Raw genomic sequence first — 25049 nt, 5'->3', positions numbered from 1 at the left:
GCTTACTGGGAGCATCACTGTTGCTAGGTGACATCAGCGTACCTGCACCTGCCTGACTCACTGCTGCTCCTCTCAGATGAGACAGTGCTCCCACAACATGTATGATCAGTGACAAGCTCAGTCATGACTCTGTCAGATAACTCATTACCATGTGCAGTCCACGCTAGCTTTGGGAAGTATTGATTGACTTTTTTTTTTTTTTCTTTTTTACCTTTGGACTGACAAACAGAGGGGGAACCTTTCTGTCTGTTGGAGCAACATGTCTGGCTATGTGCTTCACCAGAGATGCTAAATAAAATCAGTTAAAACTCAAATTCAGACATCAGTGAGCCTCCATGGACGGTGAGATGATTTCTGAAGGAACAAAGGACGAGGAGTGACGCGATGGCGCTCGGTCACGGCTCCAAGAAGTCAATTTCATGTGACCAGGTGGTCATTCCTGCTTCTCTGGACGATGGGGTCAGTAATGCTTGTACAACATATGTAATCGAGTATTTATCTCTCACTATGTTCAGATTGATTTATGTCAACCTGGTGGAGTTGTTGGAGTAAACTAGTGTTGAGCAGAGGTCTGGATGTGAAGGCCTGTTTCAAGTTGAGGCTTCTGTTTTGGTTTTCAATGTTGTTTTCTCTGGTTGGGAACTGAAACCTCAAGATAGAGAAGTTGCATTCACATGCCTTTGGTTTCGTGATGGTGTTACAGTTGAAGCAGGAATAAAACATGTCCAAAAAAAGTACCTGGCTTTTAGTTTCCTGCACAAAACTTCCTGTCATGTGTTCCTCCCTGGACGAGCCTGACTCGGGGTGAAGTGAGTTTATCCAACCTCTGTAGATTGAGTTGCCTTGTGAGTACAATATCTCTTCTGCTGCATCCATTTTGATGCGTGCTATTTCATGCTAAAAGTGTTTTTTGTAAACTCTTGTTGTAAAACATACTTTAAATAAATATATGCACATATCTCCCATCAAATTGTTTTTGATTTTGCTGATTTGCTTTGCAGGGAACAAATATGATTATAAAACCTTTATTTTATCTTTAAGATCATTGAGGAGGCACAATGTTGAGATGCTAAACAACGCTCGCAAACCAAGACAGCAAACAATAAAAAAAGACAATGTAAGATACTTTAAAGTAGATGAAATAAACACAATGAAGTATAAAATAAAATCAAATAAATAGAATAATAATATAGTACAGTTGAAAACCATTTGCAATCATATTAAAGCATGAAACATCATTTAGGCCGAGTTGGGACACTAAAAGTAGAGAAGATTGATTGCATCTGGGATGTAATGGAGGTGGAGACACTCACCTACCTTTTCCAAAATAAAAGCCAAAATACATCATCACTGTTCAGTGAATATTGTTGCAGTTTGACATTAAAGACGGACATGAGGACAGAAATTAGATTGTAACTACAACATTAGCTGCTTTGTTGTGGGCAAGAAAAGCCAGAAGCTATAATCCTGAAGTCCTAAAACATAAAGATAATGTTGGCAGTTTAAATCAACTTGTTGTCTGAGGATAGATCTCACCAGGGGAGCGAAACATAAAAACCACAACAGTCCCATGGCTGAACATAATCCACTGGGAACACATCTCTGCTCCCTGTACAGTGTGTTCAGTCGTGGCCTCTGTATGAGAAGACAAACTGGAGCTTACAGATTTCATATTTTCTCTTCTCCTCAGGTAGGAGCTGGTGGACAAGCTGTGGCTCCACCCACCAGGAAGACTCGGTGCTGCAAGTGTCTCCTGGCCTTCATCATCATCATCCTCATTGCTGCAGGAGTCACACTGGCCTGGTACTTCTTGGGTATGAAGTTTTCTCTTTGTCAGGCAATTTTTAGTCAGGGTAACGGCATGACTCAGTGGAGGCACTGACTTTTCATATAATGTGACCACAGTGACGGACTCAGGATGTTTGAGGGGCAGGGGCAGAAAAAAATAAAAAGGGGCACCAGCTGTATGCAATGGGGCACCAACGCACAGAAAGCCTTGTGCTAGCTTGTTGACCTTAGCATTTCCTGCACTTTGCAGTCAAAATGCAGCTTAGGTACACAGAGCTGTTGGCTTGACTTCACGTCTTGTGTATTTATACTGCGTTGGTCTTCATGCCGTCCTCTGTAACAGAATACAGGGTTTGGGTGCTGGAGCCTCGCGTCCAGCAGCAGTACACGGCCTACGTGTCCATCATTAACCGTAACTTCACCGCTGATCTGTCCTCTCACGACAACCCTGCGTTCAAGAAAGAGGCCAAGGGGGTACAGAAGCTGGTGAGCAGGGAGCATCAATTCTTCTGATACCTGCTGCTGTTGGTTTCCTGTTATTTCAAATAATACATAAATGCACCTTTCAGTTGTGTTTCCACATGTAAACAGGTGACAGTGTATTTCTCTGCCTTTCAGATAGAGGAGACAATGAAAGGCTCGAGTCTTTCTCGTTACTTCAACTACACCACTGTCTTCGCCTTTGGGTATGTGGCTCAAACAAAGTAGTGATACTGTGCTGTATATATGCCGGGTGGATGTTGATCTCGTCTTTGTTTGTTGCAGGGAGGGGAGTGTTGTGGCTCACTTCTGGATAGTGATGTCTGTGCCAGGCAGCCATGTTGGGAAGGTCACGCTGGAGAAGGTCACCAGGAGCCTGGAGAAAGGCCTGAGGTGGTACGGAGGGTCAGGGAAGGAGGACACGGCCTGCTTCGGCGGATACCTCCTCCACGTCCCCTCGCTGTCCGTCAGTGGTGAGAGCAAGTGAGGGGCAGAGGGAGGAACAGTGTGTGTGTGTGTGTGTGTGTGTGTGTGTGTGCGTGTGTATAAGACAGAAATGAAATGTGTGTGAAGAAATATGAAAAAGATACAGGGACATAAAAAGTGTTTTTTAGTTTAATTTCTCTTCTGTGTTTTTGTTCTGCTCCCCACAGAAACTGACTTCAAAGTCATAGAGCTTTTGAAAGCCTCATTTGGTATCACACTTTATTGTCATCTGCTTTTTTCATAATTTCTTATTTTGTATTGAGTTATTAAATTGATTGAATTGTAATTTGCATGCAGGAGCAAAAAATGAACACATGGAAGCACCTGAAAAAAAGTATTACTATTACTTGAATTGCCATTCAAGAGAAGGTGTTAAGCAAACAGTTGATATTAATTCAAGTCTTTTATTCAATGCAGACGTAGCTCCAAACAAAAACATGCTGCTCAACATGCTGTCGATAAGTCCCACCATCTTTGACAATCAAATCAATCAGCAACTTTAACACAACAATGCTAAATTTACTGAAGCAAAGTGGAGCCTCTAACTCATAGTTTTCCTTGGCCTCCTTTCCCCAAGACTGTTACCGCTACCAGAAGGTGGTGTCCAGCAGCCCCGTGGCTCTCCGTGGCCCCAACACGCAGCGCTCCTCCTGCCTGTGGCACCTCCAGGCTGCCCCCGGCTCCCAGCTGGAGCTCCACATGGAGTGGCTGCTGCCGGAGTGTCGAGACAGGCTGCTGGTGTACAACTCCCTCACTCCCACAGATACTCACCTCATCACATCGTGAGTTTCATCCGGTCAGAGATGTACAGTATTGCTGTGACGTATCAGGACCTCTGCTGAGCATCACACATTGTTGGGTCTACCATGGGTCTCATCACTGTGAGCCATTGCCTTGTTTTTATTCATCTTTCCCTCCGGCCTCTCAGTGTGTATGGCTGCAGCAGACATGAGCGCGTGGTGCGTGTGCTGTCCTCAGGCGAGTGGATGACGGTGGTTTGGAAACAGGGTCTGTACAACTACAAGGACCCCTTCTCGCTGTCAGCACAGGCCTGGCACCGTCAGGGTGAGACCACAGACAGCCCAGGCCTTCTTTTACAAGTTCAGGATTACATGTTTTTATTAACTAAAGCCAGAGGAATTTGTTAAGATCACTAAACAAGACTCTGCAGCCATGCTTTAAGCTAAATGCTAACATGACGACTATGGTAGGATGCTGATGTTAAGCAGGTGTGATGTTTACCATGTTCACCATTTAAGCTCTGAACTAAGCTGAGGCTTTGCAAAACCCCCTAAAAACCCAGACTATATATATGTAAATGCAAGTCTCCCCACGTGAGACCAGCTGACCTTATTTTGAGTTTGTTAACTACCCTGCTGAGCTGACCTTCATCCTCGTGACTCTCACCTACATCGAGTTCTGTTTTCTTGTCTGATTTGCAGCGGAGCGCTGAAACTTTCCATTTAGTCATTCACTCTAAAAATGTGTTTTTCAGCAGCTACACCTACTCCGGCAACCCCGACTACCAGCAGTCAACTTTTAAAAACAACCTTTAAAGGTTAATGTAATAAAAACAGTTTTAGTTTAAGGATAACGCCTTTTGACTTTCGTCCTGTGTTCTGTAGTTAAAAATCATTGATGCCACAATGGACTGAAGTTCAGTTTTTCTCTTTGTCAGACTGTAACTCCACTGTAGAGCTCATGGCAGTGTCAGGGATCCAGGGGACACTGAGGACACCTTTCTTCCCCAGCTACTACCCCCCTGACACCAACTGTAGCTGGAGCTTTACTGTAAGACTCTCCTTCATCCACTTCTTGATTGATTTAATTATTTATTCATTAGTTCCTGGTAACCATACACAGCCCCTTATATTGATGATACCTGTACGTGTGTTTGCGGTTATCGCCACGTGTGATTTCAGATGCCCGGTGTGGGGATGGGCTTGTCTCTAGAATTTGAGGGCTACGAGCTGAGCAGAGCCAGCTACAACCAGGCCTGTACCCAGGGCCAGTGGATCATCCAGAACCGCAGGTAGGCTGTGCCACGACGAGTCTGGCTGGTGTATTAGAACTGAGAGTGACTCGGTCTTGTCGGTCAGATAACCTGCTGTCAGACTATTGTGCAAGCAGCAGTCCAAGTCTCGCAAGCTGACTTCTCTTTCTACAAATAAATGAATTTCAGATCACATTTCTCTCCCCAAAAGGCTTCATGTACATACTCTGGTACACAAGTGTCAGAATTTCAACAGGCAACAACATACTGACAAAGTCTGCACACCACACTTTGTGTATAAAGACTGTTTTTTTAATCTGCAGACATTTTAGGGTCAAGCCCTACTTTCTTTCACCTGCTTAAACACATGCAGGTGGTGGCAATAAATAGACAGTATTCATTTTACTGCCAGGATACTCCTGTGCAATTGAGGGCAGAGAGATCGGAAAAAGGTTGTCGCCTGACGAGAGCCGTGTCTATTTATAACTGCCACCTGTGTGTGGTTTGGTTGTCGGATGGAAGTCGTCTGTGCATGTCAAATATTTCCACAGCGGGTTCAGGTCAGGATGTGCAGACTTTTCAGTTGGTTTCATGATGAAGTAGAAAAGATACAAAATAACTACATTTACAGCAAGTAAATTATGTTCATAAGATCATTATTTTATTATTCTGTCCTGTACTGGACAACAGGGGGCAGCAGCATGCCATACGAACCTCCTGTTAGATGCCCATACAAACTTTTAGAGCATTGTACATCTCTGTTTATAGTTAATCAATCAGTTCTTATGCTTTTCAAACCAGTGTTTACCGAGGAAAGGTTTGTCATTGGTGCCTTGACAGTTAAGTGTCTTGCTTAAGTTGTGGCGCCAGAGTTGACTCATCATTAGGAAAGATTCATGGTGATGTCTGTTTACCCTTTTCACCTATATTGTCTTATTTTTAGTCTTAGCCAGAAATCTCTACATCAGTGACAGTTCACTTTCCACTTTCATTCTTACATTTTTTTGCCCTGGTGTCTGAAAAGTAAGCAGATTTGTACGAGGTAAAAAGAGAACTTGAATGAGGAAGACTACCGCTTCATTTTTGCGACATCATGGCCACATCCTGCGGATGGCGTGTGATTGGGGCTAACTTCATCTTCTCAACAGAATAATGACCCAAAACACGCAGACTAGTTAGGGAAGAAGCTGTCAGCTGGTTTCGTGAAGAAGTTAACCTGCGTGCGGTGCTTCAGGAAGTGTGGAGGATCACCTCGACAAACTGACAGCTAGAATACCAGGTCTGACAGGCTGCGTTTGCTGCAAATGCAGGATTTTTTGACAAAGCAAAGTTTGAAGGACACAAACTATTTCCAAAAAAGACATTTTTCAACTCATTCGACAAATTCAAGTGTGAGTTTATTTACAAGTGTAACATTTAAATGACTCTAACATGTCAACAACATGAAACATAACTGTCTTTCGTCCACTGTTCAGACTTCTGCTGTGGAAGTGTATGCAAAAGAGTCCATATTTAATGAGACAATACTTCATTTGCATGTTTAAACTTACAATATTGGAAAGCAATTAAGACGCAAAATAATCGTCTTAATGTAAGAAGTCAACTGGGGAAGTTTCATGGGGATATATATGAGTTCACCCTGTTCACCTGCACTGTCTTCCCAAAGAGCTCTCCATGGTTATTTAAACAACTCGTCTCAAACCTGTGTGGACGTCCACCTGAGCCTTCTTGTTGTCTCTGCAGTGAGACGTAACCGGAGTGTACATTTGATTTTTAGTCCTCTTTCTCAGACTGTGTGGCACCAGGGGCCTGCAGCCGTACAACGAACGCCTCCTCCTGCTCCCCACGACAGCCACGGTCGTCATGACATCAGAGGTGTCGCTCACAGGGCCGGGCCTTCAGCTGCACTACAGAGTCTTCAACCTATCCGATCGTGAGTTCTGGATGCAGACAAATTCAGATGGTTTAACTGCTGAGTCATGTCACTTGTGTGACTGTGTTTGTGTGTGTTTCACAGCTTGTCCAGGTCAGTTTCTGTGCACCACTAATGGCCTGTGTGTTCCTGCCTGCGATGGAATCAAGGACTGTCCCAACGGGCTCGATGAGAGGAACTGTGGTACTTATCAATGTTTTAAGTTAATTATATATAATTAGTCATAACACATTGTGCAAGCAGAACTTAAAAAGTGCACGGGCCAGTCAAGCCCAAATACGACGCAGATGTTGAGGAATTAACTCTCAAATGATGTTGAGCTTCTCACAGATTTTTTTCCAAAAAAACACATCAGCACGCTGCTCACGAACGCTGGCTGGTCTAAAAAGTCTGAGGGTGATGCTGATCTGATAGCCCTGTTCTTACTAAATCTTGTAGACTCATTTGGATGCCAGACAGTTTCTGAGAATATGAAAACCTGCAAGATTTGGCAGCTTTTCAAGCCACGATGCTGTGACTGGTTTTTGCTTTTTTAGATGTGAGTACTGGCGGGTCATTAGCCACTAATTAGGTATTATTTAATAAGGAGTAAACACATTTGTCATAAACAAATCAGAAGGAACATTTTATTTTCCTGCTTTTGCTAAGTATAGGTTATAACATGATTGTAAATAATAAAAATGATAATAAAACCTCTCTGTGTGTGTTTCAGTGTGTGTGGCAAAGTTCCAGTGTCCAGAGGACAGTCGGTGTGTCGACTACTACAAGGTGTGTGACCAACACCCAGACTGCCCCGAAGCAACGGACGAGATGAACTGCACTTCTGGTAACACACCAAAAAAACTACACATGTACACACAAGCACATCACATGCCCGCACAACTTCACGCAGCCTTTTGCAAAAATGGAGGGCCTTAATTGGTATCTTTTCGCTTTATTTTTCATTATCTGTACAGACACCTGACTGAATAAAGCTTGGTGTATATCAGAAATGGAGCGTTAAAGATATAATATGTGATATGTATTTTGCTGTCTACTCAAGGTAACGGTGCTTTTCATGTGGTCGTCTACCACAATAAAGAGAGTCAGAGAGCGAGGAAGAACATTGGCACACAAGACTAAACATAATGTGTATAAAACATTTTTAGTCACATCATAGATTATAGATAGATTTTCATCAGCAAAGTTGGTTGTTTAATGGTGTATTCCCCACCGGCCAGGCATTATGCCAGGATCATTTGTGTTGTCTTTACTCACACAAGTGTTTATTCAACCCCAAACAGCCAGATTACTTCACTTTAAATTAGTTTCAAGCTCGATCAGCCTCTCACTGAACCTAGCACTCACCAGAGACTTATGTTCTCGCTCTTCTCTCTTCTTTTTTTCCCTCTCTCCTTTCTGTAACCTCATGTTCATGAAGTAATGCACATTTCCCCTCCCAGCTCCAGTCCGCAGTCAACATTATGGTACATAAACACCCAACAATAGAGGTGAAGTGAAGATAAATCAACTTTCTAATCCCAAAATGTTAAAAAGTAATCCCTCTGATCTTCTCCCATTGGTCAACAGCTGCAGATCAGAATCCGATGTGACTCTCTGGGTATTTATTTCTCCAGCAGGAGTAGCACCCAACTCTCTCCTCCAGAGCTGGTCAGCTCTGAACAGCTTACTGCCTCCCTACTCCCTATCTGCACACAACACTCAGCAAATGTCTTCTGTTTTGTCTTGATTGAAAGACCCCTCACAGCAGAAATTACATATTGTGCGTAAAACCCCCCAAAATACCCAATTCTCAGTCCTGAAATCTACGGCGTGGAGGCTCTAATAGCAGCAGAGCAAAGCATTAAAGTGTGTGTGTGTGTGTGTGTGTGTGTGTGTGTGTGTGTGTGTGTGTCTGTCCAGGTGTGCAGTGTACAGATATGACCTATGTGTGCGCCGATGGAACCTGCTTGAAGAAACCGAATCCAGAGTGCGACTCCGTCACCGACTGCCCCGACGCCTCTGATGAGAAACAGTGTGGTGAGAAGATAAATGATGTTGCCCTGAAGGTTTCTCAAGATATCCTCAAGCTTAATGTTTACCTTATTTTGAGATAGATTAGATAAAATTGACATTTGCAACCCTGTGTTTTAATATTTCTGTGTGTGTGTGTGTGTGTGTGTTCAGACTGTGGCCTGCGGCAGTTCTCCAGCCGTATTGTGGGAGGGACCAACGCCACGGAGGGGGAGTGGCCGTGGCAGGCCAGCCTACAGGTGCGGGGTACCCACATCTGCGGGGGCGCACTTATCGCCAACCAATGGGTGATTTCCGCTGCCCACTGTTTCTATGACGACCGGTAAGAGCAGGAAGAGATGGGGGGGAAGTGGTGATTAAGGTGTTAGAAGAAATCTTCAAAAACAAAAACAGTTTGAGAAAAACATAACTGGCTTTTTTTCCCTTCAGCTAAAGATGTTTATTCATTGTATTCGATGAGGCACTTTAGCACTTTGAAATAAGTCTTTCTTTACCTTTATATTGCTTCTAAACTTATTTTACTGTATGTGCAGTCCTGCTTCGCCCTCCAAGGTCTGACTCGAAGCCAGTGTATTTATGTGTTTATATACAGTCGTGTCTTTTCAAAAGCCAGAATCAGCTGGCTGGACCATGGCCAAAACTATAGCTGCAACATCCTGTAGAGGATTAACAATTCTTCTCTCTTAATACTCTTTGTATGGTGATTAAGAGCTTGTGCAGCAAAGAGTGAGTGTTTAAATTTCAGTGGACGAGGAAGATTTTGTTCTAAAACAAAAAGTAAGTTTGTTGGCACGAGTCAAGAACTGCAACTACAGACACAGCAATCAAGATATCACACGTTTGTTTATGTGCTGAATAAAAATTTAACTTGTTGCCCCTGTAACACATGGTAACTCCATCTCCTGCAGCCTCTACTCTCCCTCGGTGTGGACGGTCTACCTGGGTAAACTCCTGCTCAACCGCAGCAGCCCGACCGAAGAAGTGGCGCGAGTTCAACGCATCCACCTCCATCAATACTACGACGACGACACCCACGACTACGACCTGGCCCTGCTGAAGCTGGACCGGCCCGCCTCCATGCAGCTGGCTGGACACGCTCGACCCGCCTGCCTGCCCCCTCCCACCCACCAGCTGGAGCCAGACCTGCTCTGCTGGGTCACCGGCTGGGGGGCTCTCCGCGAGGGAGGTGAGGATGGGAAAGAGGGAAGAGGGAGGCTTTGAAGGATTTTGGAGAGAGGATAGAGGGTGAATGTTGATGGTGGAGGTAAACAGAAGCATTTCAGCTCGCCAAGTGGTCTACAGCAGTGGCTCCAGATTTGTTTTGGCTTTATGTCTGCTATGTTGCATGTTTAAAATAACTCTCCCCTCAAAACCTCAGAGAATGTTTCTTCGAATAATCGATGGAGTCTGGTGTGAGGTAAACATGGAGTGAAGTGAAGCAGGATTTGGTTGCTATTCAAAAATCTGTGTCACCTTCACAACTTCAGGAATGTTCAGCTGGTAAAGACGTTATTAACACGTAAATCTTTTTTGAAGTGCCAATCAATTAAAATCAATCACCGATGTCAACAGGAAGTCACTGTAGCATCACAATATGTAGCATACGTAACTGCCAAAAACACAGAAACTTTTTTTAGAGATCAAGCGATTTACAGGTTTGATTTATCGGTACAAGGAAGAAATATGTCTGAGAATTGTCCTTGAGGTTTACAATTAGAGGGAAATATACAATTGTGCAATGCTGGTTTGTGTGGTGCAACACTTTTTTCCTATTGTGCACTTACTAAGTCATACAAACTTGAAATCCTTATCTAGGAGTCCAAGTTTGTATTTTTAAAGTGTAGAGGCCAGAAAATAAATAAAACTATCCAACATTTAAAGAAGCGCATTTGTCTCATGGCACTTCAGATTTATCTCCTGACCCCTTGAACAGGCTGCAGCTCCAGAGTAAGGACCCACTGCCATAAAGTAACCGCACAATGCAACAAATACACAAACTCAGGACTTTCAATGTTGCAAAACTGCCATCCAACGAAAGACTTCCTCAGGACTGCACATCCTATAATAATTTCAGTTTGTCCTCAGGCTTTAATGGCATGTGTGACCTAGAGGAAGACGTCATCGTGCCTCATAAAGAGACAGTTTTACGTTAAAACAATGCAGATTTATTAACACAAACCGTTTAAGATCAACTTTTATTTGGTGCTTTTGACTTTAAGTTTATTTTATTAGCGCTGATGTCTGAGTGCAGTATTTGCAGGATTAGCAGTGAACTTTTTCCACTGGGTTATGTTTCATGCAGCATAACAGGATTTTCACAGGAAGTGATTTTACATGACTTGTGCAGCCTTGAAAAAAAAACCCCATGTCTTCAGTGGTACTTTGAAATAAGATAAGATGGTGAGATGTGGGTCATTATAATAACAGAACAAAAACACATGAAATTATCATCAAAAAAAATCGTTTAAATTAAAGAGGCAGGAGAGGAAAGAGAGGTGTGGGTGGGAACATGTGGGTTGCGGTTTCTTACGAATGACGAACCAAGACTGTGAGAAAAAAGCGTTGGAAACCATCTTCCGGCGCCGAGAGTTTCATAAAGAGCCACAAGATGTACCTGACTTTGAGACCATTATGAGAAAAAGGCTTGGGTAAATTTGTGTTTACAAAAGTGCGGTCACACTTTATTTCCAGTGAAGTGGTTTCTTGTTGCAGTAAAGATGAAAAAACTGTTACTACGCATTTTGTTTACTGCTTGTTTACGTAAAAAGTGCAACTTAAAGCCAAGTAGGATGTATTTTACACCTTTAAAGATGAAGAGGTTAACGCAGACTTTTGTCGTTCTCTTGAAAATATCGTCTATACATTTTCTCTTAATGTATAAATAGAAAAGGAAGCAAAACGGGATGAATCTTTTGGCCTAAGATTGTCCCCCTCTCCCTCTGGCCTCCTCAGGCAGTGCCAATAATGTGCTGCAGAAGGTGGATGTTCGCCTGGTCAGCGAGGAAGCCTGTGTTCGCTCCTACGGCCACCTGGTCACTCCCAGAATGCTTTGCGCCGGTTACCGCAGCGGAGAGAAAGATGCCTGTCAGGTACAGAGAAACACATACAGACGGAAGATACTAAAAGCTGCATTATAATAAATATTTTAATATCAAGAAGCGATTCAATTACTCTTAATTACTCTGAGAAGTATCACCTGACTCCTCAGAGTTTTTAGCATCTTTAAACTCATTGTTTTGGTTTGTTTTAAGTGAAAAAGCTCTAAAATCTGCTACTTGAGACACAAAATGCAGCCAGGTAAAGGTTCTGACTACCTGGTAAGCACAGTGGAGCATGTAGCAGCTAAAGGGCCAGATATTCCTCACAGGGAGCAAAACAGAGCCAAAAGGAGAGTGAATACTGGACTTAGATTTGTTAGAAATGTGACTCCAGATGTTAATTTGTGTCTGCTGAATGTGTCGCATGCACATGACAACTTTACGAGGTGTCAGTGTTGTGTTCAGAGCTACATGTACAGTTGCGCTGCCCCCATGTGACAAAAGAAGAAATTAATGCAGGCTTAAATCAAAGCACATTTTCAAAGTACATTTATATTATTTCAGGTAAAGTTGTTGTAATTTTTCGTAACTGATATAACAGACTGAAGCTTAACTTTCAGTATGCGCTGTTCTGTTTGGGTAGAGTCATCAAGCATTATGTAGTCTCGCTCTCTTCCTGTCTGGCTGTATGTCTGCCGGGAGACGCAAAATTGGGCCGGATTCAATGAAAAAAGAAGAAAATCTTATTTTTGCAAAACACACCCTGCAAGACGCTGCATCTCAGTTTAAATACATATATATTTGCTGCATCCTGAAAGTTTTATGTTCCCAAACAGAGTACAGGCCATGAAATGAGTTTTAAAAGCCAGACATCTGAGCACAGAGTGATGTCATAGTTGAGTCACCAGTATCGATCATCAGTCTTGCCAATTATTTTATCATTTTGTGCTTTGATTACATTAAAATCTTTGCCCTTTAAATATCGCCTGTCTCTGTCAGGGAGACTCCGGCGGTCCCTTGGTTTGCCAGGAGCCGTCGGGTCGCTGGTTCCTGGCCGGGGTGGTGAGCTGGGGCAAAGGCTGCGGGCGTCCAGACTACTACGGCGTCTACACTCGCATCACCAGACTCACTGACTGGATCAACAGGGTCATCAGCAGCCCCTGAGACATTGCTGATCTTCATCATTCATCCTTAAATCAATATCCTCATAACCTGAAGCTCGGTGCGAAGGAAGATATTATCCACGTGAGGATAAAAAAGCACTGGCAGATGGTTTGAGACTGCTTCTCAGTCAGACAGACAGCAAGGTGGTAAAGCATGAAAAGGCTTTATTCCAAAGTCGTACAGTAATGAAGCTAAAAATAATCGACTCTATTTATGTGGCACCTCAGAATTGATATTATAAAGTGTTAATTCAGCTTGCAGTAAAAAGAAATATGCCAAAAAACCTATAATATAATAAAGTTTTATTAAGAATGATTAAAAAATATGATTTTTCTAGAAGTGATTGAAATGTAACGATAGTTCTTAGACAGTTTGTACATGTAATCCCCTGTTTGATCATTTGCTCTCTTACAGACTGAATCTTCTATATTTTAAACATTTTGAACTTAAAGCATTTTTCCATAATAAAACATCCTTCTGTTTTGTAATCAAGTTTGCAATTATTACTGTGTTTTAAACACATTTAGCTGGCACGACAGGGCTCCAAGCTAAACGCTAACGTCAGATTTACACATTAAAGTGTCAAATCTAATGTTAAAGGTAGTATAATGCCTTTTGTGGCTCTAGAGGCAGCTCCATGACTCTGATAAATTTCCCTCAGCTATGTCGCTCAGTGGCTAAGCTGCATTGTGGGTAATGTAGGTGTAACAGAGTTTTAATGTTGACTCCACTTACATAGTGACAGCCAATCACGTTTAACTTTACTCAAGCATCACGGACGCTCACTGGTCAAGCAGGGCTCTCCTCAGCATATAAATATGGGCTGTGACGTAAGCACAGTGCCAGTATGAGAGGATTGAGCCCATGGTAGGTTTGCTACATGAAGCATAGCATTATAGCATACTGAAACTGTGTAAATACTGAAATGTGACAATGCAGTTAGCATGATATTGTGTTCAAGAAGCTGTCGACAGTAGTACATGTAACTAAATGCGTTACAGAGGGTTTATTTTGTTTCACGTATATAACTAGCGACCTTAGCTTGAAGGCTAAGCTAATTTGTTAATTTCCCTCCATGTAGCTGTGAACGAGTGCTGTGCTTGACCGTGAGCTGACCAGGCATTTTCGTGTTGTCATTCAGGTACATGTGTTTTTGTGTATTTATTTTTAATTAACGATGTACTTAAATATGGCCAGTATGAGAGGATTGAGCCCATGCTGTGAACGAGTGCTGTGCTTGACCGTGAGCTGACCAGGCATTTTCGTGTTGTCATTCAGGCAATAAAGTTGCGGGTCTGAAGTTGCGAGAGTGTCGGTCCTTCTGTTGCAATTCCACAACACAACGCAGACAACTGTTACATAGGCACCAGGTGGGTAAGAGCAGTCCACTGGTCTAGCAAAGCAGTCCCATAACACCGTTGGACTCTTTATTGACAGTTTTAAAACAAATGATCAAAATCGAGCAGAAAAAAGAGAAACCAACTTTTTTATTCCCGCATTCTTCATCTTTTTTCAACGCCTACATCACCCAGATTACATGCAGCTCACATATGAAGTAGTACTCCCTAAGGGTGGAATAAAATGGGTGGAGTTGCCCTTTAAAAAATACTAGCTCTGTTGACTCAAAGATGGCTGCAAAAAACACCACCACCCCCTCGTCCTACTGACAGGAGTCAAGTCCAACGTATTTACGGTTTTCAGAAATCTACAATGCCATCATTTTATTTGGCGACCCAGCTTGAAAATGCATCCAGCTGTTGTTAAAATATTTCAAATCTAGTTCGTAGCGGTCGACCGACCGACCGGCTGACTGAACACTGACACTTCCATCGAGCGAGTGTATGCAGGTGTAACTTTAATGTTCTGTTTCACGAGCTGCTTTTTAGAAGGGGGTTACTTTCAGGGTGTATGAATCACTGTCCGGAGAGATGCAGTTTTTCTCCTCAGCTGATTTTATTATCAGCAACAACAATATTCTCAAAGGGACTGGGAGCAGGTGCCAGAGCTCGGCATCCCTGCCTGTGCTGCTGCTGGACGCTCATGAGTCATTGTGACCCATAAACAAAACTGGAATGAGGAGCATCATTTGTCCTTGGAAATTGGATTTGATTTTGCTGAATGACAGACAAGATCTATCTATCTATCTATCTATCTATCTATCTATCTATCTATCTATCTATCTTCCTCTTATCGTCACGTTAACTCTCTCCCTCTCATCTTTTTCACTCTGGTGATGGAAATGAGCCTCTAATCCTCTGGGGATTTTTCAATATTTGGAAGTTCCCATTTTCACTGTAATTGGTATTTTATAAGGCTGTAAACCATAATGACAGTTCTGCTCTATGAGGCATAACGGCAGTCCTAAAACTGGCCTCTGGGGGCCAAAGAAAACCATCCATCATGGCGGTTGACTGTACAGCAATGTTCAATGCTTATAAACGACCTTCGCCACTTTCTGTGGAGCAGGTTTTGACTCATTTTGACATTTAGATTCTCTGATATAAGATAGTTTCTTAAGATTAGAATTATAATTATATACATGAAAATAAAAAACAACACAGACGTACACATATAGAGAGATATAAACATTATTATTTATCATTAAACTGAGGGATTTGAGTAGAAAATGTAGCTCTAGGAGAAAAGGTGAAACCTTAGGAAGAGATTTAAAACATTTCTGTTTGTGAATTATGAATTTTGCCTCCACAATAATCCAGTTAACCACATACTCAAGAGTGGCAGAGTCAAAAAATATGAGACTCTCCAGAAACTTCGGGATATTTCACTGTCAAAAAATAATGTTTTTCAAAAGGTACAAGACATATGGACATTCATAAACAATAAGACAGATAACGGGGTATTTTCTATCAACATTTCTAAATGTACTTGTATTTTCTTCTTGTTTAAAACACAGTATTTATAAGTTAAAATGTATCTGATGTTATTTGTATATGACATCACATTACAGGACTTCAAATAGTTTTCAGGCTCTTCCTTTTGCTGCCATTGAGGGGCGCCATTCAACACAAATAGCCACCAAATGAAATACCTCCACTTACAAATTGACATTTTAAAGGTTCAAGGTGATTTATTAGTCATTTTTACAACACATGGTTGCATTATTTAGGCTATAAACATGTGTAGGCCTACACAAACATGTGTAAACGCAGGAAATAATTCTGTGATCTGCATCTGGATGGATGTAAACAGCAGCAGCTTCACATTAGAGGTTTGATTCCTGGGAAAACCCTGTCCTCTAACTTGACAGTGTCAAGTGTTGTAAACACTGAGTCCACTACTCCTCGTCCTGTGGGAGTAGTGTCCACCCGTCTGCTCTTAATCCAAAATCTGCCATAAACAGGCTGCCTTGACACAGCGTTCATCACAAACACATATTATAATTAGTGAATGACCCAGGTGGGACTTGAACCCACAATCCCCAGCTCCGGAGGCTGATGCCTTATCCATTAGGCCACTGGGCCACACAGACAGTATGAAAATAGATACTATATTCTCATGTTGGGCCTGCAACTGTAGTCCAAACACGGTAAACTGAGGTGTAAAAAAAAAAAAAGGGAATAAATCTGTGCATCTTGAGGTCAGTGTCTGTTGTTGGTGCTTTCTTTTTCCGATGCCAAGACACCTAACTGGGCCGCTGAGCTAACGTTGCATCAAGAGGAATAATATATCTCCAGACTTTCTGCTGACAGTTTCACGCACATACGCCCAGAGGCCTTAAGATCAAGAAGGTTTTGGCGTCTGTTTACCCACAAAAATATGACGTTTTGCTTAAAATGTGTCACTATGAACTCTGAGAGATCACAGACAATATTTCCCTGGGCGGTTAAAGGAAACAGTGCTGCATCTTGTTTTTTTCTGTATAATGAGCTGTTTCCCACTCTGCCTCGCAGGAGCTGAGGTTTTCAGGTCGCTGATAGAAAACAGTCCAGAGGAGAGAGCCAGACAGAAGGGACGCGTATCCACGATTGAGTTAAGGAAGTGGTCTGCAGCTCCCTAACCCTTCAGACGGTTAATCAATCATGTGGTCACACAATCCAGCAACCCATCCACAATGTACTGTAGACCAACCTTAACAATCGATCTGTATAGTTATCAGGGGGAGAGGAAGCATATAAATGAGCGCGGGTCCAAAGCAAAGGGAGTGATTACCGAAACCGTGCGGGGAGCCAGGAGGAAAAGGCCGGCAGAGTTTGGCGTGGGATGTTGATTGAATTATGGACGTCGGCCATCTTGCTGCTCTTATGTTTTGCTTCGCCCATGAAAACTGTTAGAGGGACAGATGGAGCTGATTTCATTCCAGCTAAACAAAATATGTATGTATGCCTCGTCTCAACAAAAAATCTCATTAGACACCGACCACAATATTTACCGAAGGTATGAACAAACAGACGAACACGGAAACATTATACACATGAGAACGGGGAAATACATTTGTAGGATCATAGAGTCCTTGTTTTGTTAACACAGCTACAGATGTACAAGTCTTAGCAGAGAATCAACCGATCCTGGTGCATTATTTTGAGATGTTTATTACTCTGACCTAAAAACGTTGAGAAACACTTGGAGGCTTTGAATGGCTGGAATCAACTTCGAAGTGGAGAAACTGTTGCTTGTGACCAAAAAAATGATATCACTTGGAAAGCTGAAGCCGAGGCCTTGAAAAAAAAAAACGTGGCCTACTTTTGTTGGCCGGAGACCCTGATGACCGTCCACAGATGTTCCTCTGGTCAACTCAGCTGTTTGTGAAATGAAAATCTGTAGGTTTGATATAAAATCTGACAATTTAATAATAATTACTTAAAAGAAACCGAATAAAATAGCCAAACCAGGTAAATCTTAAAACCAGTGAAGGTTAAAACAGAGCTGATATGTTCTTGTCGTGTAGCGCTTGCAGTAAGTCTAGCAGCTGCATTTTGTACCAGCTGCAGGCGTGAGACAGTTTCTTTTTGCTTTAACCTTGAATTCAGTGAGTTACAATAATGGAACCGAGATTATATAAAAGCAGAGTATGACCTTCTTGAGATCAGGCCGAGAGAGAGAGAGTCCAGATTTTTTAGATTGCTCCTCAGTTGGTAAAAAAACCAAAACATTGTTGAACCACTATTTCCAACTTGTTTCTTCAGAATGAAAGGTCACTGTCAAATATCACAGCCAGGCTGCAGGTTTGACATTTGCAGACAGTGATGATGCTTTTGTTAAACTGGGATAAACATTGTTTAGATGATAAATGATAAATCTCGACATCTTCTCTGTTTTGGGGAGAAAGCTTGTCATCTGCATATTGTGGTTTTGTCTGACATGACTCAGTGGCAGAATGGAAGTTAAATCAGTACCCGACATGAAAGCCTTTGCTAGGTTGTGGTATCTTTTACAGTGGGCTTGGTATCTTGTTGAAAACCACACACACACACTGGTGCAGGGGGCACCCAGAGTTGAACTGGGGACCTCTTGATCTGCAGTCAAATGCTCTACCACTGAGCTATACCCCCCTTTTCTTTCAATGTTGTCATTTTGGAAAGTTTTCTATGAATCATAGCAGTCGGGAAGGGGCTTGCTGGATACTAACACATTTTTTAGCGAGCACCAGCCTCTCCTAATGACCTCTTCTTCTTCATCCTGAGTGGAGATAAATGTATTTAGGCCAAGTATGAAAAACGCCCTCGGACAGAATTGTAAGTCTTCAGCATTTCCAAACAGCCTCTCTGACCTCAAAACATCGAACCGGTAGGTCTTCAGGTCACTGAAACACAATTTACATTACACAACTAAACAGACATATCTTACTCTCAGCAGCTGGGCCAAAGTACACAAAATCATTTAAGAGCTTCAGGCAAATCTGACATTTTAATAATCTGTTTGAATAAATCCACACAAATTATGCAGTCGTGCTCAACGGAAAATGTCCAGTGCATGACCTGATCTGTGTGTTGGGCCTGGACTGGATCAATATGTGTGTGAGTGTGAGTGTGAGTGTGAGTGTGTTGTAATATCTGGCAACCTTGGACATGTTCAGAAACTTGCCGTTAGAGGTTAACACGTCAGATGTGTCTTCATAAACGGGGTCAGACCACAAGGTGGATTCTGCTCAGTGTTTCCTGTAATACTGTAGGTATAGCTCAGGCTTGTGTGTGTGCGTGCATGCGTTTGTGTGCGTGTGTGTGTGTGTGTGTGTGTGTGTGTGTGTTTGGTAATAACTTTGTCTACAGCAACATGAAATCCACTTAATCTCCATCCAGTCGTTTACTCGCCGTCCTCCGGGCTGCTAGATTAAAACATCTTCACTGCACTCACTGAACCATGAATACTGGCCTTGCAGTAGTGTAAGCAGTGTCCTCGCACACCGATAGGATTCACAAAACAATTTTTCACAGTTATGGAAAAAAAACTGAGTAGATGCCACGGATGCGGGCTAAGATGCACCACATTTATCATCATAACTCAAAGACAAACACAGGAGCTGCCGCTTTTTTTTTTTTCCTGACAAAGACTACAGGCTTGTGAGAAAGTTATTTTTTTTTATCATCAAGTGAATTACATTTACAAACCTCTATTCCTTTCACTCTTTGTCGTGCTATGTCAGCACTGATCCAGCATCCAGAGCAGCTGAGGGTCATGTTAGTTTTAAGGCGTCCTGAAACATTGGACGAGTGGAAACGTAAAGCTTTCTTGGTGGTGCAGGATGAATAGGAAGCCATTCTGTGGACAAATGTGTGCAACAACTTCTGCGTGCTACAACACTCTGGACAGAAGTGCTGGACGAACAGTGACGGACCGATGTTGTCATCCATATTGAGCCGATCCGTCGGGGAGGATAAAAGCAGCTGCCTGCACAACTTCTCTGGACTGATGAAGGCATTGCCTTCTCCAAAACTGACAGCTGTGAAGCCCCAGCAGAGGGATATTATTCTGCTTTATTTAGTTTTCTCCTTTACTAAACCCAACCACTAAGTCCGGGATGGCTCTCTGACTGACAGTCAAATGGAAAGCAGTTCAAGATCGATTCGGACAAACAAGCAGCTCAACTGGAACAAATGGAACAAAAACAAGCCGGCAGCTGAAACTGAAAGAGCAAACAGGGTTCAATGTGGACAGCTCTCATTTGGCGTTTTTACTTGTGCACCATGTATTTCATCACGATCATTTATTCACGTTTACAGTTATTTTTGAATAAAACTTACTTGCCATGTAGATTTCCTCGATTTAACATTCTTGTGATCTCGCACTGCTTTTGATTCACAGCTGTGGCCCCTGCTGTGCCGCCACGATGAAAAAGCCATGCAGCACTGTTTCATTTTTCTCCTTCCTCCATCCCTCCACTGCTCCCCTGGGCGCCTCTCCCTCTCATTCCTCGCAATGATGGGTTAAACAGCTGAGGGCTGTGCGTGTTTTCGTTGTGGTTTAGATTTATCTTGGGAGTAGTGGTTAGACTGGGAGAGGAGGAGGACGTGGGAGGAGGGTGTCGAGTGTGTGCAGAGGTCCAGCAGGAAAAAAAACGAAGAGAGAAATAGAAACAAAAGAATGACCCGAGACAGGCAGATAAGGAAAGAGGCAGCATACATTGTCTGCAGGCTACATGTATTATGTTTATTAAGAGCTGAGGTCGTGCCCTCGTCCGTTGTAGCCTCAAACAACTTTCTGCAACTCAGTAGAATCTTGTCGAGAAGTTTATTTTCTGAAAAGCAAAGACACAATACTGAATTCGTTTTAACAGGGATGCAATTTAAATTTTGCATTCAATAACCGCAGTCCCCATAACTTCTAGGTGACTGACACTGGTAGGGTGTCTTCCAAAAACAAGGCTGCGTTTCTCTGAAGAGCTGAAGGAGCCTTTGGTGTGGGAAAACCTTGTCAAACCGTGATTACATTTTCAAGCTTGAATTGAGGACTTCTGAAGGTGGTAGCCTTGCCACTGAAATGGGACACTGCTCGTGTATACATCGAAGTTAATGGGAATCAGGTGTTCATGGTTTCCTTCGTCCACTGACTGGAAAGGTTGCTGCACCATTTGGATTTCTAAGAAAAGAAAAGACAGAAAACATTTGTGTCTCGGTCATACATAACAAATCAACCCTGTTAATGAATGAGTGCAAAGAGTGGAAGCTGGCTTCTTTAAGGGAACATTGACATCAGAACAGAGGGAATGGATGCTTCGCTTTGAAAAGTAGTAAAGTACTTGCACGGGATTTTGCCCCGGGAAAAAGGAAAACACAGCCACCTACACACAAAATCAAAAAGCATAACCCGAACTTGCATGTGGAAAAAATCACAGCGTAAAACCACCAGAGAGGCACACACAAACACGGATGAGTCATCATAAAATGTACACTGTACTTTTATTTTGTGTGCTGCAGTGAAAGAAAGAAATATGAGAGGGGGGGAAAGAGGAAGACAGAGCGAGAGATAATAAAAAGCAAAGATAGAGAAACCTCATTATGTTCTCTGACTCCGGGAGTGAATGCATGAAGTGCACTGATTAGTCTGACCCACATCCACTCCCTCTGAAACTGGCTTTAAATCGAATCTCTGAAGGGCGGCAGTTTACCTCTATATATAGAAAGAAAGCGGAGGAAGAGGAGGAAATGGGCACAATAATTCAAAGCAGTTGGAAAGTTAAGTTTAGCATCTGTGGTATTTTCAGATTGTTTTTTAAAAGGTTACTTTTCACGATAAAGGTTCACTGGGCGTATAGGTTCGTAAAAATGGATCCCATGACATTACCTGGCATGTGAACCTTTCGTGTCCCCGTGCAGGTACAACAAAATATGAGACCAACATTTTTAATTTGATCTGCTGTGGAGATAAGCTGTGTGACAACTGCGCACAAGACAGAGGGCCAACAGTTTATCACCAGTAGTGGAGGTGGCTTTAGAGGCACTATGAAAACAGAAGGAGCTTCCCAAAGAGAAAAAAAAAAGAGATTAAAAATTGATGTAAACAGTTTTAAGACAACTTCAAAAATATGTTGAAAAAACAAGCAAGACTAAAAGCCTAGACACAGCGGCAGCATGTCTGAGGGGTGAAAAAAACAAAAATAAACAGGCACCAGCTGCACGTAGTGGACGCTGAGAGCCGTGATGAGCTGGTGAAACTAGTGCTGCCAGATGTGAAATATTAAACTGTCATAACAAAGGCTAAAATGTGGTATTCTGAGGAAAATGAAAGGAGTGCAACAAATATACAAAAATGTGTAATAACACATATTTGAGGAGATTTTCTGCCACACCTAAAAACATCTACCCATGTTTGTGGCAAGACAGGAGGCCTGTTCATATTCTGCATGAAAACAGTTGAGGCCTTAAGCTAAGCTGATTGAACAGCCTTAATAACTGGACCTACTGGGGCATTATGAACAACTGGACTTGGATGAGAAAGTTCAAGCTCCAACCTCAGAGTCGCTTCAAACAACAAGCATGATTTCCCAGAACGAGGTTAGTGAGAGGAGATGGGTAAACACAGACGTGTGATCCATATTTAGCTTCCAATCACTCTGGGATATGAATTAAAATGAGACTAGATTTAGATGATTGAAACTGGGATTATCGAACGTGCATCACACTAAGGGTTGAACGCGTAGGAGAGATATGTGGTGATTTGAGGGATAGAGGTGCAGGAAAAAACACAAAAAGAGTGATGAAGACCTGAGGGACGGTAATATGAGTCAGAGAAAGACAAGACAGAAAAAAGGTGGTGACAGCACAGCAAAAAGGAGAAGGTTGGGCAAAAAAAAAAAAAGAATGAAAGGGAGGAAACATGAGAGAAGAAGAGCCAGAGGAGAAGAATCAGCTATTCTGAAAAAAAAAACATGAAATGGAGAAAATAGTAGGAGGATATGGGGATGAAACAGACACACTGAAAATGACCCCAAAGCCACAGAATAGGAAAACTCCTCAGAGGTGAGCTCCAATCAAACAGACAGCATGACGGGCAGATGAAAAGAGCTAAATGATGTGAGGGAGTGGAGGGAGGAGAGCAGAGAGGACCGCAGATGACAGAAGGATGGAAGAGGAGAAAATTGGATTGAAAGACTGAGGGAAAGAAGGAAAATGGTTGGCGGAAAAAAACAGATAGAGGGAAAGGGAGAGACAGATGAGGGGGAGTTACACTGTGCAACTTTCAGTTAGATCTCAGATTCATCAATAATTAAGATTTAAAAGGTTTGTTTTTTGCAACCGGAGCCTTATTGTCATAGTTTTGGCCAACATTCATTTTATTTTATATGTGGGAAGGTACCTGCATTCTTTCTAATGGCCAGCAGGGGGCAACGCCACTGGTTTGCAAAAAAAGGTTTGATTGTAAGTAAATTCAGAGAAAATGACCCCACTTAGTGACAGGCAGGGTATGTATGCGACGCGTTAATGTGTTGCTACGCTGTGGATGATAAGTCACTATCACGGTGTGTTGTCTGGTTCCTGTGGTCACGCCAGGCTCCAAAAACACCAAGATGGTGGCGGCCATGATGCCAAACTCGAGGTTTTAAAACGATATGTCCACAAACCAGTGGGTGACGTCACGTCAGATACTTATTATACAGTTTGCAGAAATGCAGCCAGTCATTCAAGTAATCCCGCTGTTTTTAACAGATTATTAATTCAGGTATAATCAAAGTACTAAATATACTTGGAAAGGGAAAACAAACGTACATACATTTTCTTATAGGAAGAAATGGTCAAGATCAAGCTCACACTCGTGGTCTTCCATAAGACAAATGTGTCTTATCTTAAAGGAATAATTGCATTAAAGATAGTTAAAACACTGTGACTCTGCAGTCATCGCCACCAACTCTATGGCATAAAATACAACTATTAATGGAGCTTTCTCTGCAGTCATCAGGAAATAATGACCAGCTTTACATTTATTCTGGACACTTTACTTTGCTGGAGGCAGCGAGCTGTCTAAAGGTCCACTGGCAACAGCGTCTCAGCCTTAATGCCTCCTTTTAAATGTGGTGAAGTGTTTGGGTACGGGAGAGATTTCTTTGTCTTAATTAATTGGTTTGTTCTCAGTCTGACAGCGTTATCGTGAAGCTGTGGTTCATCAGTGGCAGGAAGTAAAGCACGGAGGGTCTTATCTGACACGCACAGGTGAAGTGTTGTCCCCTCTGCCAAGCAAGAAGCCTATAAATGCTTAAATGAAGGGAGACTTTGACTGCGACCACACTGACTCAACACTTTATTTAACTTTTTAAATGCAGAAATCTTACACATCTTTAATTGTCATATTAGCTGTGATTATCTTCTCTTCTATAACTGTGATCATGCTTCTGTGCGTTTCTGTGATTTCCTGTTTTATTTTGAAGTTTTCCCCTCATGTGTCATGTGTCGCTTCTCAGTTTCTCCCATTGCACGATTTCCTGCCCTTTTTCTGTGTCCACCTGTGTCTTGTTTGTAATCAGCCCTTGTGTTTGTGTCTGTGCGTTACCTCATGTCTGTGTCGGTTTGTCTGTTTTCTCCGGTGTGATTCACCTGTGATTCATCTGAGCCCGTTTCCTCCGGTGTCTTCCCGTTTCACCTCGTGCTATGTTTCTGTATTTCTTCCTCTTGTTTTAGCTCATTTGAACTTTGCTACTTAGGTTTAGCTTTTGCGTTTCTGCTTTGTATTTATGGGATTTACGTGTCTTGGTTGTTTTTTGGATTCTTAGTTTCTGGACGACTCAGCTTTTTGTTGAATAAAGCTCACCTTTTGTTCTCTATCCTGCCTCCCCTTGGTGTGAACATGCCTGTTGACACATTGAAACATGTTTTAAATCTCCGTAAGCTCCTGCAAAAAGTTTTGAATGCAAGTGGTTTAAAGACTGAGCCAATTTCTGGACGAGCTAAATTCCATTACACACACTATATTAGCTCTCGCAGTTTCGTAATGGAAAATCATGATGCAACATGAATCTTCTTAAAATAGGATCTTTGATTGCATAATTCTCCAACATAAACATACATGTCATAGGAACTTAAACATAGAAAACACTGTATATGAAGTGATCTCACCACTGCTCAGTGCCAAAGCATGCAGCTGCAACGTACATAAATTGCAGTTTAATTAAAAGTAAAGTGAAAAGATACAACTGAGGCATCCAAAAACGCACACTGATATTCCTGATATATATGTTACTGATTCGAGCGAAGCGATCTGCAGAATG

The 25049-nt window shown here is 42.3% G+C and overlaps 1 protein-coding gene across 1 annotated transcript; it reads left to right on the top strand.

The window, feature by feature from the left end:
* Positions 1-384: 384 nt before the first annotated feature.
* tmprss6 (transmembrane serine protease 6) lies at positions 385-13317 on the top strand (the record flags this gene model as incomplete). The annotated part of the gene is made up of 18 exons (XM_084365948.1): positions 385-463; positions 1695-1814; positions 2132-2274; positions 2407-2474; positions 2554-2741; positions 2922-2963; positions 3332-3536; positions 3683-3819; positions 4433-4545; positions 4677-4786; positions 6538-6680; positions 6765-6863; positions 7393-7506; positions 8583-8699; positions 8847-9015; positions 9602-9879; positions 11646-11782; positions 12731-13317. The coding sequence occupies 18 exons, from the start codon at positions 385-387 to the stop codon at positions 12893-12895; spliced, it is 2427 nt and encodes an 808-aa protein (XP_084222074.1). The 3' UTR covers positions 12896-13317.
* Positions 13318-25049: the final 11732 nt, after the last annotated feature.

Source organism: Pagrus pagrus (assembly GCF_965226575.1).
Source record: "Pagrus pagrus genome assembly, chromosome: 2".
Lineage (NCBI taxonomy): Eukaryota > Metazoa > Chordata > Actinopteri > Spariformes > Sparidae > Pagrus > Pagrus pagrus.
Note: the sequence above shows the minus strand (reverse complement) of the source record. Positions and strands in the feature narration are given on the sequence as shown.